This window comes from Lineus longissimus, chromosome 5, assembly GCF_910592395.1.
Source record: "Lineus longissimus chromosome 5, tnLinLong1.2, whole genome shotgun sequence".
Lineage (NCBI taxonomy): Eukaryota > Metazoa > Nemertea > Pilidiophora > Heteronemertea > Lineidae > Lineus > Lineus longissimus.
Window position 1 is genome coordinate 18,746,801 of NC_088312.1, and position 15,300 is coordinate 18,762,100.

The 15,300-nt window shown below is 45.4% G+C and overlaps 1 protein-coding gene across 1 annotated transcript in view; it reads left to right on the plus strand.

The window, feature by feature from the left end:
* Window positions 1-10,019, plus strand: part of LOC135488586 (uncharacterized) — a 54,071-nt gene extending 44,052 nt beyond the window's left edge. The window contains exons 57-70 of the mRNA XM_064773229.1: window positions 3-206; window positions 499-666; window positions 854-1,136; window positions 1,389-1,476; window positions 1,846-2,035; window positions 3,779-4,116; window positions 4,793-4,961; window positions 6,262-6,414; window positions 6,712-6,891; window positions 7,234-7,566; window positions 7,909-8,145; window positions 8,763-8,888; window positions 9,291-9,452; window positions 9,880-10,019. Coding sequence (XP_064629299.1) covers window positions 3-206; window positions 499-666; window positions 854-1,136; window positions 1,389-1,476; window positions 1,846-2,035; window positions 3,779-4,116; window positions 4,793-4,961; window positions 6,262-6,414; window positions 6,712-6,891; window positions 7,234-7,566; window positions 7,909-8,145; window positions 8,763-8,888; window positions 9,291-9,452; window positions 9,880-10,019 — 2,771 coding nt within the window. The remainder of the gene's footprint in view (window positions 1-2; window positions 207-498; window positions 667-853; window positions 1,137-1,388; window positions 1,477-1,845; window positions 2,036-3,778; window positions 4,117-4,792; window positions 4,962-6,261; window positions 6,415-6,711; window positions 6,892-7,233; window positions 7,567-7,908; window positions 8,146-8,762; window positions 8,889-9,290; window positions 9,453-9,879) is intronic.
* The last annotated feature ends 5,281 nt before the right edge of the window (window positions 10,020-15,300 follow it).

Below are 15,300 nucleotides of genomic sequence, written 5' to 3' on the forward strand. Positions count from 1 at the left end.
AGGATCCATCAACTACACCACAGGGCCATGTCCCGTTGGTCACTACTGCTTACCCGGGACAACCCATCCCCACCAGTACCCCTGCCCATCCGGGTCATACAATCCAGCCACAATGGCGACGTCTGCTGATGATTGTCTCAGCTGTCCACCAGGGCTGTTTTGTTTGACGTCTGGGCTGAGAGAACCAAGTGGGAAATGTTCGTCAGGTTGGTGTAGAGGTTCTATAGAGATGTCACAATGGTCCTGCAACTCTGACAAGAATCCCGAGTTTTTGGTGTCGAAATTGGTGACCCTTTTTTCTTGATTCAAAGGGATCAGCATGAAACACTCAGTTTATGACAATTCAACAAATCACACCTTTTATTAGTTTCTGAATTACAGCTGCTAGTTTGATATGAAAACAAGCAATAAATCTTTACCTGTTTGACATCAGTTGCAGATTGCAGCTTACAGCTCCAGTCAACTTCACTCAATAGATTTGATATATTTTCCCCCCAGGTTGGTACTGCACTGGGAACAGCAGCTCTGCCATGTCTATCATCCATGGTGGTGAGTGTCCGTCAGGTTATTACTGCCCCGAAGGAGCCTCAACACCGGTCCCGTGCGATCCTGGAATGTTCTGCCAAACAGCAGGGTTGGAGTCACCGACAGGGAATTGCACTGAAGGTAAGCTTGGTCGCAAAGAGAATGGGGAATTGATGGTAACTAAGCCACACAATTCACACCATTTGTATGTGATCAATTGTATCTTTAGAGAGGGTATAAATGTAACCTCAGTATCAATTGGGAGAGGCTCGGACTGTGATTCTATAAAACTTTGCTTTGCTAATATTTCTTACTCATTTCTTCACAGGTTTCTACTGCATTTCACAAGCCAGCATCTCGACTCCTACAGACAACACAACAGGCAACGTCTGCCCCTTTGGACATGTCTGCCCGAGCGGAAGCACCACGCCCCAGCCATGTCCTGCAGGGTATTACCTCAATTCCTCCAAGCATGATGAGCTCAGTGATTGTATCCTCTGTACTGCTGGCATGTACTGCCCTGACCAGGGCATGAAGCGACCAGAGAGAGACTGTCGACAGGGATACTACTGTCCACCAGGGCAGACAGTCAAGGACCCTGAACAATTTAGGTAGGTGATCTCTCTCCATCCTCTGAAGATGGATGGAGCTCTTAGACTCAGAGGATAACCCCTCCAAGTGCAGAGCGAATGCTGAAGGAGAAGATGAAGAGTTATCCAGGAGATTGCAATTTGCAAAAATATCCGAACTAAATTAAAATATTTCAGTTTTAATTTCTCTCAGCTATTCAAACCAGTGTTTATATCATTTACTGTACAACAGTATTATGGTCTGCAATAAAAGTAACTCTCTTTGCATTGCAGCTGCCCTCTTGGACACTTCTGCCCTGTCGGATCAGCACAGCCCCAAAGATGTGAGAGTGGAACTTACCAGAATAATACAGGGCAATGGGTGTGCTTGGCGTGTCCTCCTGGTCACTTCTGTGACAGTACCAAGTCTATCATTATTATCTCGAGTCTCACAGAATGTCCAAAAGGTTTCTTTTGCCCTGAGGGAACTCGATATGCGAAAGAATTTCCTTGTCCACCTGGGACTTACAGTAATGTGACTGGTGAGTTTAACGTTCCCCCCTAGTTTGTGCCACATAATTAAGTCTCAGATGTTAATCATAGGCAACAGGGCCTAGAAGTTTAATGTATGCTTGATAGTACGCTGAAGAGTATGATTCAGGTTGTATCATGGCTGTGGAGATCCTTTGCTTCACTATGTGGCCCCAAGCCATATATATCCCCATATCCACAGTCTTCCTCCGCGTTCCAGGATCTTGTGCTGTTGCCTCTTACGTCTGCCTTTATCCATTCCTTTTTACAAGGCCTTGCCAATCCCTCTCAGTGCCAGCTCTGCCCTGGTGGTAAAGCCTGTCCGATGTCTGCTACAGTCAGCCCTGACCAGCCCTGTGCACCAGGACACTATTGCTTGAGAGCAGCAAAGACCAAGGCACCTGTTCAAGGTATGTTTACTTCACAACAATTGCCTATGAATAGGAGGTGAGGACAGGATGCACATATCCTGTCTATTGCACTCGACCTGGTCTTAAACACACCAATATGTGATGTTAAGTGACTTAAGGTAGGATTGATGTCATAGTTTATACAACTGAGGAGACACCCCTCAACACTATGTTCTCGCTTTTTGCGTAAAGAAGATAAACTTGCCCAATTGGCTTTGACGCATCATTAGTTGCTAATAATCCAAGATTTTAATCTGTCTTGACCAATGCCTCTCTAATTCTCCCTTTACCCTAATCAACAGGCGGTGATGCAAATATATGTCCTGTGGGCCATTTCTGTCCTGAAGGCACAACCAAACCTGAACCCTGCCAACCTGGTACATACAGCAACCACACTGGCTTGATGGAGGCACACCACTGTGCAACATGTCTACCTGGGATGTACTGTAACGAGAGTGCACTAACTGAACCTACAGGACTTTGCAATAAGGGGTAGGAAAGCAGCTGGATTGTAAGATACTTGGCCAGTTAGGTCCTGGTCAAACTCATACACAAATATTGTTAGTTCCAAGCCAAACTCTGACTCATTAGTTGTGGGCTTGTCATTGATCATTTCAATGAGGCTTATAACTGAGATTCCTGGAACCCGTTGTGAATTGTCACATTTGACGGTAGGACTTTTGCAAGCCACACTGGCAGAATATGGAACTCGCTTGACTCTTCGGTGCGCAAGAGTGGTTCTGCGGCCAGTCACAAGACAGGGCTGATGACCATGCTCTTTGTAGAGACGTGAACAATTAGTGACCAATTTTGTTTCTTGCAGCTTTTATTGCCCTCCTGGATCTGCTTCTCCAAATGCATCAGTCCATATCTGCCCTGTGGGGAATTTCTGCCCTGTAGGATCCCTTCGCCCTACTCCTTGCCCGAGGGGAACATATACCAACACGACGAAGAACGCCAATGTTTCGCTATGTGGGAGGTGCGATGCTGGGAAATTCTGTGGCAATACTGGTCAGTATCCAGTTGACTACTCTCAAGTACGGCACACACGAGCGACTCAATCGAGGGCGACAGCCTCGTGACAAGGAAGCAGCATTGGTCAAAGAGACGCCTCGCTGCTGAGACTCGGGGCATTTTCTGTCACTCTGACTGTGACCTTCAAATAAGAGTCCATAACAAGCATAAAGCATGTATAAGCAGAATAGAGGCACTCAGATGTGACCGACTCCGGTTTTCTCCAACAAATTATTTTTTCACAGGTTTGTCCAGACCCACTGGAAAGTGCTCTCCTGGCTTCTTCTGCCCGGGTGGAAACAAGTTGCCTAATCCGCCCCAGTCTGCCTGTCCGATTGGATACTTCTGTCCACGTGGCTCACCCTATCCTCTCGTCTGTGCAGCAGGCACTTGCACCAATTTCTCACAGGCAAGAAGGTGCTTGACCTGTCCGGAAGGATTTTACTGCACTCCCGATATGATCGTCAGAGGTAGGAATTTCGGTGATTATCTTTGCACGAGTAATCATTAAAGTGACAACTTGTCATTTTGTTGCCCTCAGGGTGACAGGTGCCGATGTTTCCATTATGCCACTCCTACAGCACGGCAGACCTATGTGTTTTCAAATTCCTACCAGTGGCCAACAGAGATATTCTGTTCATAAGCTTAATGGCTTTAAGCTAGTGACGCTCTCATGTAAGACCTCACAAGACTGGCATCAAATTTATGTCGGTATCCTTTCATTTTCAGGGAATTCCTCCTTTGGCTACTCCCCTTGTCCAGCAGGCTTCTTCTGCCCAAAAGGAACAGGAGCCAGCCCACGGCCCTGTCCTGTGGGGACATACAGCAGCGTTGAGGGACTGGCCCAAGCTTCCCAATGCCTGCAGTGCCCCGCAGGAAAGTACTGTAGCGCTTTGAACCTCACAGCTCCAGATGGGGATTGTGCCCCTGGATTCTATTGCACCTTTGGAGTGAACGCTGAGCAACCATCAGGGAACGCTACCGGAGTTGGAGGGATTTGTCCCCTTGGGCATAAGTGCCCCCTTGGGAGTGCTGCACCAGTCGTATGTGAGGCTGGCACTTTCCAGGTAATGAGGAACCGCCGCGTGGCGCTGCAATCGATCATACCAAAACTCTCCATTTCCAATGCATTATCATGTTATTTCTGAGCCCGAAAACGATCGCTTATTTTCGACCGATTTCGGAGACGTTTGCATCTTCCTGTTTTAAATCTATTGAGCTATCAGTTTCTTAAAATAATTTTGCGGAAAATATGCGCGATGCCAGTTATTGGGCACGTTTTCTGTTGTTGAAATCCTGTGCAAAAATGTACGCAATGGTTTCCCATGATTGACCTCATGCGACGTCAACAGACCAGAAAATGACGTCATGGCGTCAGAAGGTACGATCGATTGTGGCGCCGCCACTGGCATTTATCTTAACGCCGGTTCCTCATTGAAAATACTGTTGCTGTTGATACATGTTTAAGCGGGTTGAGAGGTGTCTTTACCATGTAGGTCAAAAGCATGAAAATTAAGCCTGCCTCAGTGGGTTAAAACTCATACACACAGCATTTGTTTTTAGGATTTATGATATTCCATAGTTATGAATATTTGAATGTCTCTGCCTAAGTAAACTGCCCACATTCTGTGCTCTTTGACAACATCTTCAGAAATTTATTTTCAAGACCCTAATGCTTAGCGAGTTTTGTGCACGCTGTGGAGGGGTTCAGAAATGTGTAAATCTCTGATGTTGCTCATTAAGGATATGGAGGAACAGCCCACATGTAAGACCTGCCCTCCTGGCTATTTCTGCCCAATGGAATCAAAATCTTATGAAAAGAACGTCTGCCAGACTGGTCATTACTGCCCATCTGGTACACAGCATCCTGGACAGTACTGGTGTGAGAAGGGAACATTCAATAATTTGACAGGTAGGTTTTGAGTGTTTTACCTAGGGTTGATAGAGCTCCTGTTCTACCATGGTAATTGAACTCATCAATAACATGATAAGTAGCCTAATGGCCAAGTGGTTAAAACCGCTGGTGACCTTGAAATAGACCCCAGCATACTTAGTGCTAAAAAAGGAGAAAGAAATTCACCATAAATTGTTTCAAAACATGATGAGTTTATCTTGTCATGACGGGGGTGACGATGTAACGACGATATTCTTTTATATGGCGTTTTGCTTATTGATACTCTATCTTCTTTGACCAGATTATCAAACTTTAATTTTACTTTCAGGACAAACAAACCACTCCGCATGTCTGCCATGCTCACCTGGTCACTACTGCTCCAGCGATGGTCTTGCTGTCCCCACTGGTCTCTGTGAGGCAGGCTGGTACTGTACACTTGGTGCTTACTTGTTGAGACCTCATGGAGTTGGAGGCGCAGGTTGTCATACAGGTATCTTGCCTTTCAAGAATTTGAGTCAGGAAGTTGTATATTTAACAGAATGTTAAAGAGTCGGTAGTGGCATCTGGAATCTTTGAGAATACATTCACAATCTGCCCTGATAAAGTACATCAAACTTAGCCAATGACTGTCAACCACATACTATTTAGTCCCCTAACCTGGCATCCCTAAAGGAGTCCAGTTCTGGCCTTTCGGAACCTGTGTCCGGGACAAGCTTACGGTAACTTGGATACTGCTGTGGTGTAGAGGCTTGGACTCTCGACTAGCGGTCAAGTAATCCCTGGTTCGATCCCCACTGTAGCCAGGTTTCTTAGTCTATCTTGCCCTTCTCCACCCTGGTATATACCGGTAAATGGGTACCGGTTGTATTGTACGCGCCGGTCACCGTTCCAAAGGTTGACCGCGCTCAACATTTCTTAACTTCCACTCTGGGGCCAATGCGCCAACCACTGGGCCATAAAGGAATTCCCTCATGGTGGGCGGGTTAAGCCGTGCCATATACCTGGGGTTACTATACACCGGTCAGGAAAGCTCAGATTGTAATGCTGGCTGAGCAGCTCATGTGAGGTCAACTGAAAGGTTTAAGGACAGACCAGGTATAAATTGTGAAGTCAGATGATAACCTACAGCCCAGTTGATATCAGACTATATACCTAAAACACTTTGACAACAGATGACAGCATTTGTCACCAGAAATGGACTGTCCAGCTAAGAGAGAGAACACACAAAAGATGAAGCAGCAAATGAATAATAAATCAATAACAGCCTCCTGACCATTTCAGTAAATCTGGTCTTATCCAGAAGACGTTTTCCTTCCAGGATCCTATTGTCCTGAGGGCAGTAGCTGGCCAATGGATTGTGACCCTGGCATGTACTGTGATAGAGAATTCCTGACCACTCCTCGTGGACCGTGTGATGAGGGCTTCTACTGTGTGGGGAATGCAACATCGCCACGACCTCAAGGAGTTGAAGGTACGTCGTAATGAGTCCTATCTCTGACTGAACGGGAATAGGATGCAGATCCAGATTTTAGGGGCACCGTGTGAGCAAGCAGTATTGTAAGTGACCAGCATACTCCTCAGCATAGGATTTCTAGATTTGTTTGGTGGCAAAATTGAATGGAGTCAACCAATCTGGGACCAAAACATAGTAATAGTGTACTCAATAGAGAGGGTGTCCTTATTAGAGAGGTGTACCCTAAGGGAGGTTCCACTATTTGGATTCTATTGAAATTGAAATGATGAACAAATCATTTTACTTTCTTTTCAGGTGGACGATGTCGCCCGGGTTATTATTGCCCCAAAAGGAGTGCATCAGAGCAACCTTGTCCTGCTGGCTACTTCCAGCCAAGTTGGATGGCTGAGGCTGTATCTTGGTGCATCAGTTGTACGGCTGGCTACTATTGTAATGAAACTGCTCTTGCTGCACCCACAGGGCTATGTGATCCAGGTAATGCAGTATAGGCCTACTGGCAAAGTGAAAAGAAAGGTCCAATTTTCCTGTCATCTTGTCCTCTCATCAGAAAAGGGCCAGAATTAAAAACTCTGTGTTCTAGGCGTTATTTAGTAATGGGACAAAAAATGCTTGGCGTAGGTAGATATAGAGGTGTCTCTTATAAGCCCTCTTTCAGTACAACCATCAACTTTATGCAGGGTCTGTCTGCAAGTTGGATTTGATGCAATGTGGTTGTGGAGGGCGCAGACTCATTTCCATCAAATAGAATCACTGAGTTCAAAATGCGATAACATAAAAGTTGCAATGGCCAAAGTCTGATGGGGATTTCTTTCATAGGTTACTACTGCCCCATTGGACAAACTACCAGCAACCCAAAGCAGTTCATATGCCCACCCGGTTACTATTGCGAAAAAGGGTCAAGCATCTACCAGATGTGTCCCTACGGAACTTACCAGGACGAAACTGGACAAAGCTCATGCAAAATTTGTCCAGAAGGATACTACTGTGACCCTGGGCAACGTCTGCTTGTGCGGGGCGACTTTTATCCGTGTCCTGCTGGTCATTACTGCCCGAATGGTACCAGGACCGCTACGGAATGGGCGTGCCCTGTCGGCACTTATAACAACGTGACTGGTCTGAGCAGTGCTGATCAGTGTCAGCTCTGTACAGGTCAGTATTTAGACTTTAGTGCCAATTAGTTGTGACTTCCAATTAGTTGCAGACTAGCAATCTTTTTATTGCTGATCAGAAAAATGATAATCGCTGCTCTGCGGCAAACTTCAGACTTGACCTTGGGACAACAAAGTCAGATTTGAACCCTAACCTTGTTCGTCAAACAATATGCTGTGATTACGGCAAAGGAATAGGCTTTCATGGTAACCATGGGTGCACTGGCGTGCCATACTTGGCACCATCTAGAAGTTACACACAGCATTAGAGTAATAATGAACGCGAAAATGAATGCGAAAATTGAGATGAATCTTGCACACTTCTTAATATTCTTCACTTCAGGTGGTTTCTACTGCCCTGGTGGGGGCATCATCCAGCCTTCCTTACCCTGCAGTCCTGGCTACTACTGTCGATCAGGCGCCAAGCTTGCCACACCACGCCAAGGGGATGATGCAGATTTATGCCCAGTCGGCCACTACTGCCCCGAGAAAACTGTTGAGCCTGTGCCATGCCCACCGTCAACCTATGCTAATAGAACTGGTCTGCGGCAGGAGGAGGACTGTTGGCACTGCAGGGGTGGTAAGATTATGCTATACTCCATTGAGGACTTTGAAACAGCACCGTCATTTGCAGAAGTTGGAACAAAATTTCCAAGTTTTAGATCCCTGGAGCCTCACAGCTGAGTGGTCAACACAGCTGGCTACCACCCAATAGGGCCCATGTTCATCGATCCCAGGGAGAACGCAGGTTTTTATTTCTGGACAAACCTGTGTGACTTTCAAAGAACTAAAATTCCTGGTTAAGTCACAGTACGTTGAATGAGTTATAACACCGAGGTTCCTTGTATCTTGTGTCTATCCCTTGGTAAGCATTTGACCACATCAACTGAAAAACACGAGTAGCTTGTGATGGACTCTGCCTCTGGTGGACAGGCCAATAAACCCCATTGGCACCTAAACGTAGTGGCATGTCAAAACATTCATCCCACCTGGGGGAGGAACACTACAGAGAGAATGACACCTTTAACAGGACAAGGTTGCTGAAGAATAATAATATCCAATGTCAAAAGAACTCCAAAGAACTCAGTCATGCGCACGCATAACCGGAAACAAAATCTTCATGACCTAATCCCAGACAACATCTGGAAATGCAACAGAGGATAAGGATAATGTATACGTCTTGTATTTTCTTTTTAGGTGAATTTTGTGCTGTTGCCGGTTTGACTACACCATCGGGACTCTGTAATCCTGGCTTCTACTGTCCTGAGAGCTCAGTGAATGCATCACAGAAAATATGCCCGGCCGGAAGCTATTGCCCTCAGGGTGAGTTCATCTGGTTCATATTTTTGAAAAATTGGTTTATTGCGATGTTTCATAATCTGCATGGCTTTTAAGAAACTAAAATTCCAGGCTCTTCACAACACAATGTATGAATATTCGAGGGTCTGTCAGATGAGAGTAAAGCCGAGGTCCCTTGTATCTGAGTGTCTATGCCAGGACAAGTCAAAGATCCTGAGCAGGTGTACAGTAGCCTTTAGTGGATCCATTCCTCTGCCAAAAATCCAATATGGTTACGATGCATGTAATAATGATGATGATGAGGTTATATTAACACATTTTGTGCCCCTGTCAGTGAATGGTTGAACTTCTTTTCCACTGTAGTAAAGTACATGTATGGATGTACCAGCTAAAATTAAAATGTTTCATATAACTTTCTGATTTCAGGCACGCACCATCCGTTCCCGTGTCCAAGTGGCACGTGGTCCAATGTGTCTATGCTGGTGGCAAGGAATGATTGTCTCGCTTGTCTGGCTGGGTCATTCTGCCGACAACCCAGGTTGACGTCACCGCAAGGTTCCTGCCATCCTGGATATTTCTGTCCTGAAGGTAATGTCTTTGTTGAACTGACTAATATGGCTGTTGTTGTGTGGACACTCGTTTAGATGCCTGTATGGCTGGTTAGATGCCGGTGTGTCATCTTTTACCAGCAATAACTTAAAGCTGCCTTACAAGGAAACCCGAGCGTGGAAGTCAGCTGGGTAGAAAGCTGTCAGTTGACCTGAGTAGAGGAACCAGAAATTCACTTAAGGGAGCAGTCTATGGGTATGCAACGTTGGGCACCAAGGGTCCTAAGAAGAGAAGAACGGAATAACCATGTTACATTGTGCCCAAAGTCCTTGTATTTTAGCAGAGAAAGTGAGAAGTTTGAAAATATTACTATAACAACTATACTCTGGTCATACAGTCTGTCACTAGTTGGGCATAATTTGTTGTGCTTACGAGACTATGAATATGACCTCTGTTCCATTTTTAGGCTCCGACTCCCCCAAACAGCAGCCGTGCCCAATAGGTTACTTCTGTCCTAATGGCACAGGCGAACCCATACTCTGCTCCTCCGGGTCCTACAGCAACCAAACAAGACTGGATCGCTGCAATATCTGTCCAGAAGGGTAGGTTTCCCATGCTTGGCTACTGAAAGAGTTGACAGCACTAGCCTCATGTGATTAACACTGCTGGCTAATTTCACCAAAATGGGATAATGCGATGAATTTCTGCTTCCAAGGATTGCGGCGTGGGTTCGATCCCAGGGAGGATCAAGGATTGTATGTCTAGATCAACCAGCATGGCTCTTCACAACACAACTTATGAATAGTCAAGGGTCTACCGGATGAGACTAAGAGCCGTGGTCCCTTGCGTCTTAGTGTCAATGCCAGAGCAAGTAAAAGATCCCACATAGGTGGAGAGTAGCGTAAAGTGGACTCGATACCTCCAGCAAAAATCCAATAGGGTTACGACGTTTGTAGTAATGATGATAATGAATAGAACAAGGCATGACCTTTGAAACGATGTCAGGACAAATGGACTGTTTTGCGACTTCTTTCCTTTCTTGCAAAAGACCAAGGAGCACATTCAGTTTTGATATATCACCATGCCTGCTAATTTCGAGTTACTTGGCCTACGTAAGGCTTTAATAGACACCACAGTGACTAGTACTGCAGCCATAAAAGAAAATGTCTCACAAATGTCTCATTAAGTTTTCCCTTTTGCAGGTATTATTGTCCTAAGAATGGTACCAGTGGCTATTATCCTCAGTTCGGTGTGTATGAATGCCCGGCTGGTTTCTACTGCCCACAAGGAAGAGGAACTTCCAACATGAAGCTGTGCCCGGTTGGAACATATAACCCAACAACAAGGATTTTCAAAGTAAGTGAATACAGTAGAACCTCTCTATTAAGGACACCCTTGGGACTGACAAGTGCTGTCCTTAATAGAGAGGTTTCCTGATTAGAGAGGTCAAATTGAATGGAAACAACCAGTTTGGGACTGTGCTCACCTTACACATCACCTTAAATCAAGATCAGGGTGCCTGATATATGTCATATTTTCTGGCAGCCCGTCAGTTTTCTAGCTGAAGAGTTTCAGCAGGAGACAGGACCCTGCGTTTTCTCAATTCTCTCTCTTTGCCCTGCCTTTTTCTCAAAGGGCCCTGCGTCGGAAGGTTAACTTTTCGTTATACTGGTAGTAGTTCGTGTTGGGGGGAGGTGCCCTATCGATTTAACGCTTTATCCATGATCTGTTTTCACATCCACAGGTTGAGCAGTGCACCAAATGTGATGGTGGGCAGTACTGCAATGAGACAGGTGCTGTCAACACGTCTGGCCCATGTAGCCCTGGTCATTACTGCAAGACTGGTGTGGACAAACCCGACCCGATGTCAAGAGGTTACCCGCATTTGGGCAGTTGTGCCAAACAAAATCATACTGGTATGTTCTGATAGTAGAAGGTTCCCAATGGTGAATGAGTTCAAAAAAAGTAGTCACATTAGTTGGTGTAGATTGAAAATCACTCCCAGCTCTTCCTGAGAGCAATTGAAAGATTTTGGGACATCCAACAGAGGTTTCATGAGAAAGACTGATTATGCCAAATCAACCCTGCTTGAGGCATTTCTAAAAAAGCTTTATGGCGCAGGGTGGGTGACTCTAGTCTCTTCGAAGAACGCAATAAAGGCTCAAGATCTCTGTTTTTGAGCAAGTGATTTTCCCCTTTCCGATGTCATGGAATTGGCACCCACCTCTGAGTTTAACACACATTCTGACATCATTTGACCATTACAGCCTTAGAACCCTCTATGGGACTGTTGTGAATCAGTTTGCGGTGGCATCAACAACTCAAACGACTTTATTCTTGAGTAACACATCTTGTTTGTTCCATGCAGGCATTGGAGGTATCTGTCCACAAGGCTACTATTGTCCAGAGGGTAGTGCGCTACCTCTCCCCTGTGACCAGGGTAGTTACCAAGACCGTGAAGGCCAGGACACCTGTAAACAATGCCCGGAGGGATTTTACTGTCCGAACGGATTGTACAGTTACACAGATAAGCCGTGCCCAAGTGGCTACTACTGTCCTAATGGGACGCACCATCAGCATAAGTTCCCTTGCCCTGGAGGTACCTTCAATCCCGACACCACCCAGCCTGATGAGTCATCCTGTTTACCCTGTACTCCCGGGAGGTACTGCCTTACTGCTGGACTGAGCGCTCTATCGGGGAATTGCAGGTAACAGCTGCTTCTTTGTCTCATCTTTTGTTTTTGTCCTTCAAATACTTATCAGTCTAGAACAAGGACGCACTTGATGACCATGTAGGGTAGGGCCTCAGCGTTCACTGGGAGATGGTATATATGTACCGGGCTTGTCACAACTCTTATTTTCCTTCTTTACCTGTTCACCCATGATGGAGTTGATCAAGGACCTTGACGGAACAGTACCATCTTGTTCAGATTCGGCTGTCTTCTTGGTCCTACTCCTGGGCATTCCTGGACTTCTTCCTTGACAGAGCGTCTTCAAGTCATATTTGGGAATCTGGTTCTCTGCCAGCCTTGGGAATTCCAGTGGAGAGCTTCGTGCTCACAACAGAATTATCATACCAAGCACATAAGTTACTTCCTTTTCCAAACTGATCAGTTTCATGCTAAGAATTACTTTAAAAATATGAAAAAAGTGAGAAATATTGGGCTTTTAGAAATGCACTCAGGTGATCTGCTAAGAAATCTAGAATTCATCTGATCGTCATTACATGTAGTAACTCCTCGTGTTTTTCAGTGCTGGCTGGTACTGCACTAATGCCTCCACAGATGTGAGACCCTCGGCAACATCGCAAGGTGGTATCTGTCAGAAGGGGCACTACTGCCCCATTGGGAGTTCAGCACCCAGACCCTGTACCCCTGGGTATTACTGCACGAGGGAGGGTCTTCAAAAACCAACAGGACTTTGCAATCAAGGTAAGCATGTTATGTCTACTCTCTGACTTAGATAAGTTGATATTATCGAGAAATAGATTTTGCAGGTATTACTGTTGCCGGTTTGTCAAAATCTACTGCCTTGCCTCTGATCTTTGTAGTTTTCTGCATCCATCTTAAGAGACTTGATGTGGTGTACTGTAGGATTGCCATTTGTGCTCAGGCAAGCGTAGGGCTACAGGACTACCTGCTCTGCCTATACAATTCACAATGCAGAAATCAGATGTAACGTGACGAAGAATAAGCCATTTAACAATGTTTAAAGCAAAATAGTGACAAATGGTCCCTGCCATTTTATGTTGCAGTGCCATTTTTTCATGGAAGAGTATCATCTGCTGTCTGAAAACAGACCTTTCCAGCAGGAGCAGACCGAAAACCAGGGCGCGGAGCTCTCTTTATGAACTTGCCTGGACTGCTTTAAACTTGGTGACTGCTACAAAATTGAAAGTTCGAAATGACCTTGTTGAAAACGGAAAAAATGCCCTGTCCCCCTCCTTCACAAGTTGCATCGACAGTCACCCTTTCCTTTTCTCTGATATGCTCATCTTTGCTGGTCTTTTCAGGGTTCTACTGCAGCATAAGAGCCAGCAGCCACAGCCCAAGGGACAATAATGTAACTGGTAACATCTGTCCCAAAGGCCATTATTGTCCCCAAGGCAGTCCTGCTGGGAAGCCTTGTCCTGTAGGTTTCTACCTTGATACCTTAGGCGCGTCTAAGAAGTCTGCCTGTAAACTTTGTATCCAGGGTAAGTAGAATGATTTCCATGTAAAGTGTTTTCAGATAGATCTGGCCAAAGGTTGCTTACCACTTGTCAATAAACTGTGATAGTGTGTTTACAAATAGGAATGTTACAAAGCCCTAGGCAGCCGGTGTCATAGTTGACCAGCTTTCGTTGACATCGTGAAAGAGCATTGGCTAGGCCCACCCTTAGGATAACCTAGTGTTGTGCACACCACTATCTTTTGGTAAATGATATCTGGTCACATTCTTGAGTTGAACAAAATACCTTTGGTTGGAACAAAAAAACCCACTACTCTACTTCTAAGCATTTTGATACTGCAAACTGCCAAATTATGTGACTGTGAAAACTGTCTACCTGGTCAGGATGGGATGCCAGGAGGGCTAGGAAGAGCTTTTCACAAAGAAAAATCTGTGAGGGTAACTGCAAATTGCATTTACTGCAAAATTTCTTGTATTTCAGGGATGTTTTGCAATGAAACTGGACTGAGCTATCCCACTGGGAACTGCACTGAAGGTTTCTACTGCCCTCCGGGGCAAACTTCCTACTCTCCCAGCAAGTTTACCTGTCCACTTGGTCACCACTGCCCAACAGGCTCTACTCTACCCATGCCTTGCCCAGCTGGAATGTACCAGGTATGGACGAGTAGATTCTAGAGACCAGCCTCCTTTCTGACCAGTTACCAAATGTAGATGTAGATGTTCGAAATTGTCACGGGTGCAGAAAAGGTGGGGAACCTCGGGGACTTTTTGGGAGCACTGTGGCAAAATAGTTGAGCATCAGCCTTGTGAACCAGAGGTCCCAGGTTTGATACCCAGCCAGTACCACTTTTTGACTCACAACAGGCCTGAAATGTTCTTGCGTGTGCTAGATTGTGGCTCCCCTTGGTTCTCCAGAAAGGTTCCTGGATAGCCTGGGTAATAATGTTTTCGATGATAGGGCACTTTGAGACAGTATATGATACAGTGAATAACGCTATATATAAACTCACTATCATTGCTGTTATTATTTACCTCAATAGCTAAGTTGGTAGAGCAGCAGACAAAATCCCGGTGAAATACACCGTTTTTGGTGCATCACCCTGTCCTGTAGCTAGGCTCTTGGTGACCCTTGTACACTTGGCACTTCTTGTCTTCTCTTCACCTTTTTCTTATCATTTCTTCTGACTACTATCTTTCAGGATCTTGAAGGACAGCCAAAATGCATTGCTTGCCCTCCTGGTTATTACTGTACGCCAAAAGACCACCCTGTCGTCTCGTACAAGCCGTTTCCCTGCCCGTATGGCCATTACTGTCTCAATGCTACAAAATATGCCACGCAATTCCCTTGCCCAAGAGGAACATTCAACAATGTCACAGGTATATTGTCAACTGTCAGTGCCACTTTTTAATTCTCTTTTGGGCTGGTTCAGCTGAAGTGAAAGTGGATATTGAATGATTGAACATTTACATTTATGTACTGCAAAATCTAAAATGATTGCTCTGATGCATTTCAAAAACCTTTTGCCTCTTGGGACAAGGAAGCTCCTACCGCTGAACGTCTCCAGGCGATACCTGGGGATCCGCAGGAGGCAGTTGTCTTCAGACCTCAGGGATTGCCAAGGGTTGGAGGTCGGGAGGATTACCAAGAACTAATTCATATTTGACCTTTTAGGCCTAGATGTGTCTCAATAATATTCAGATTTTCAAGTACAACCAG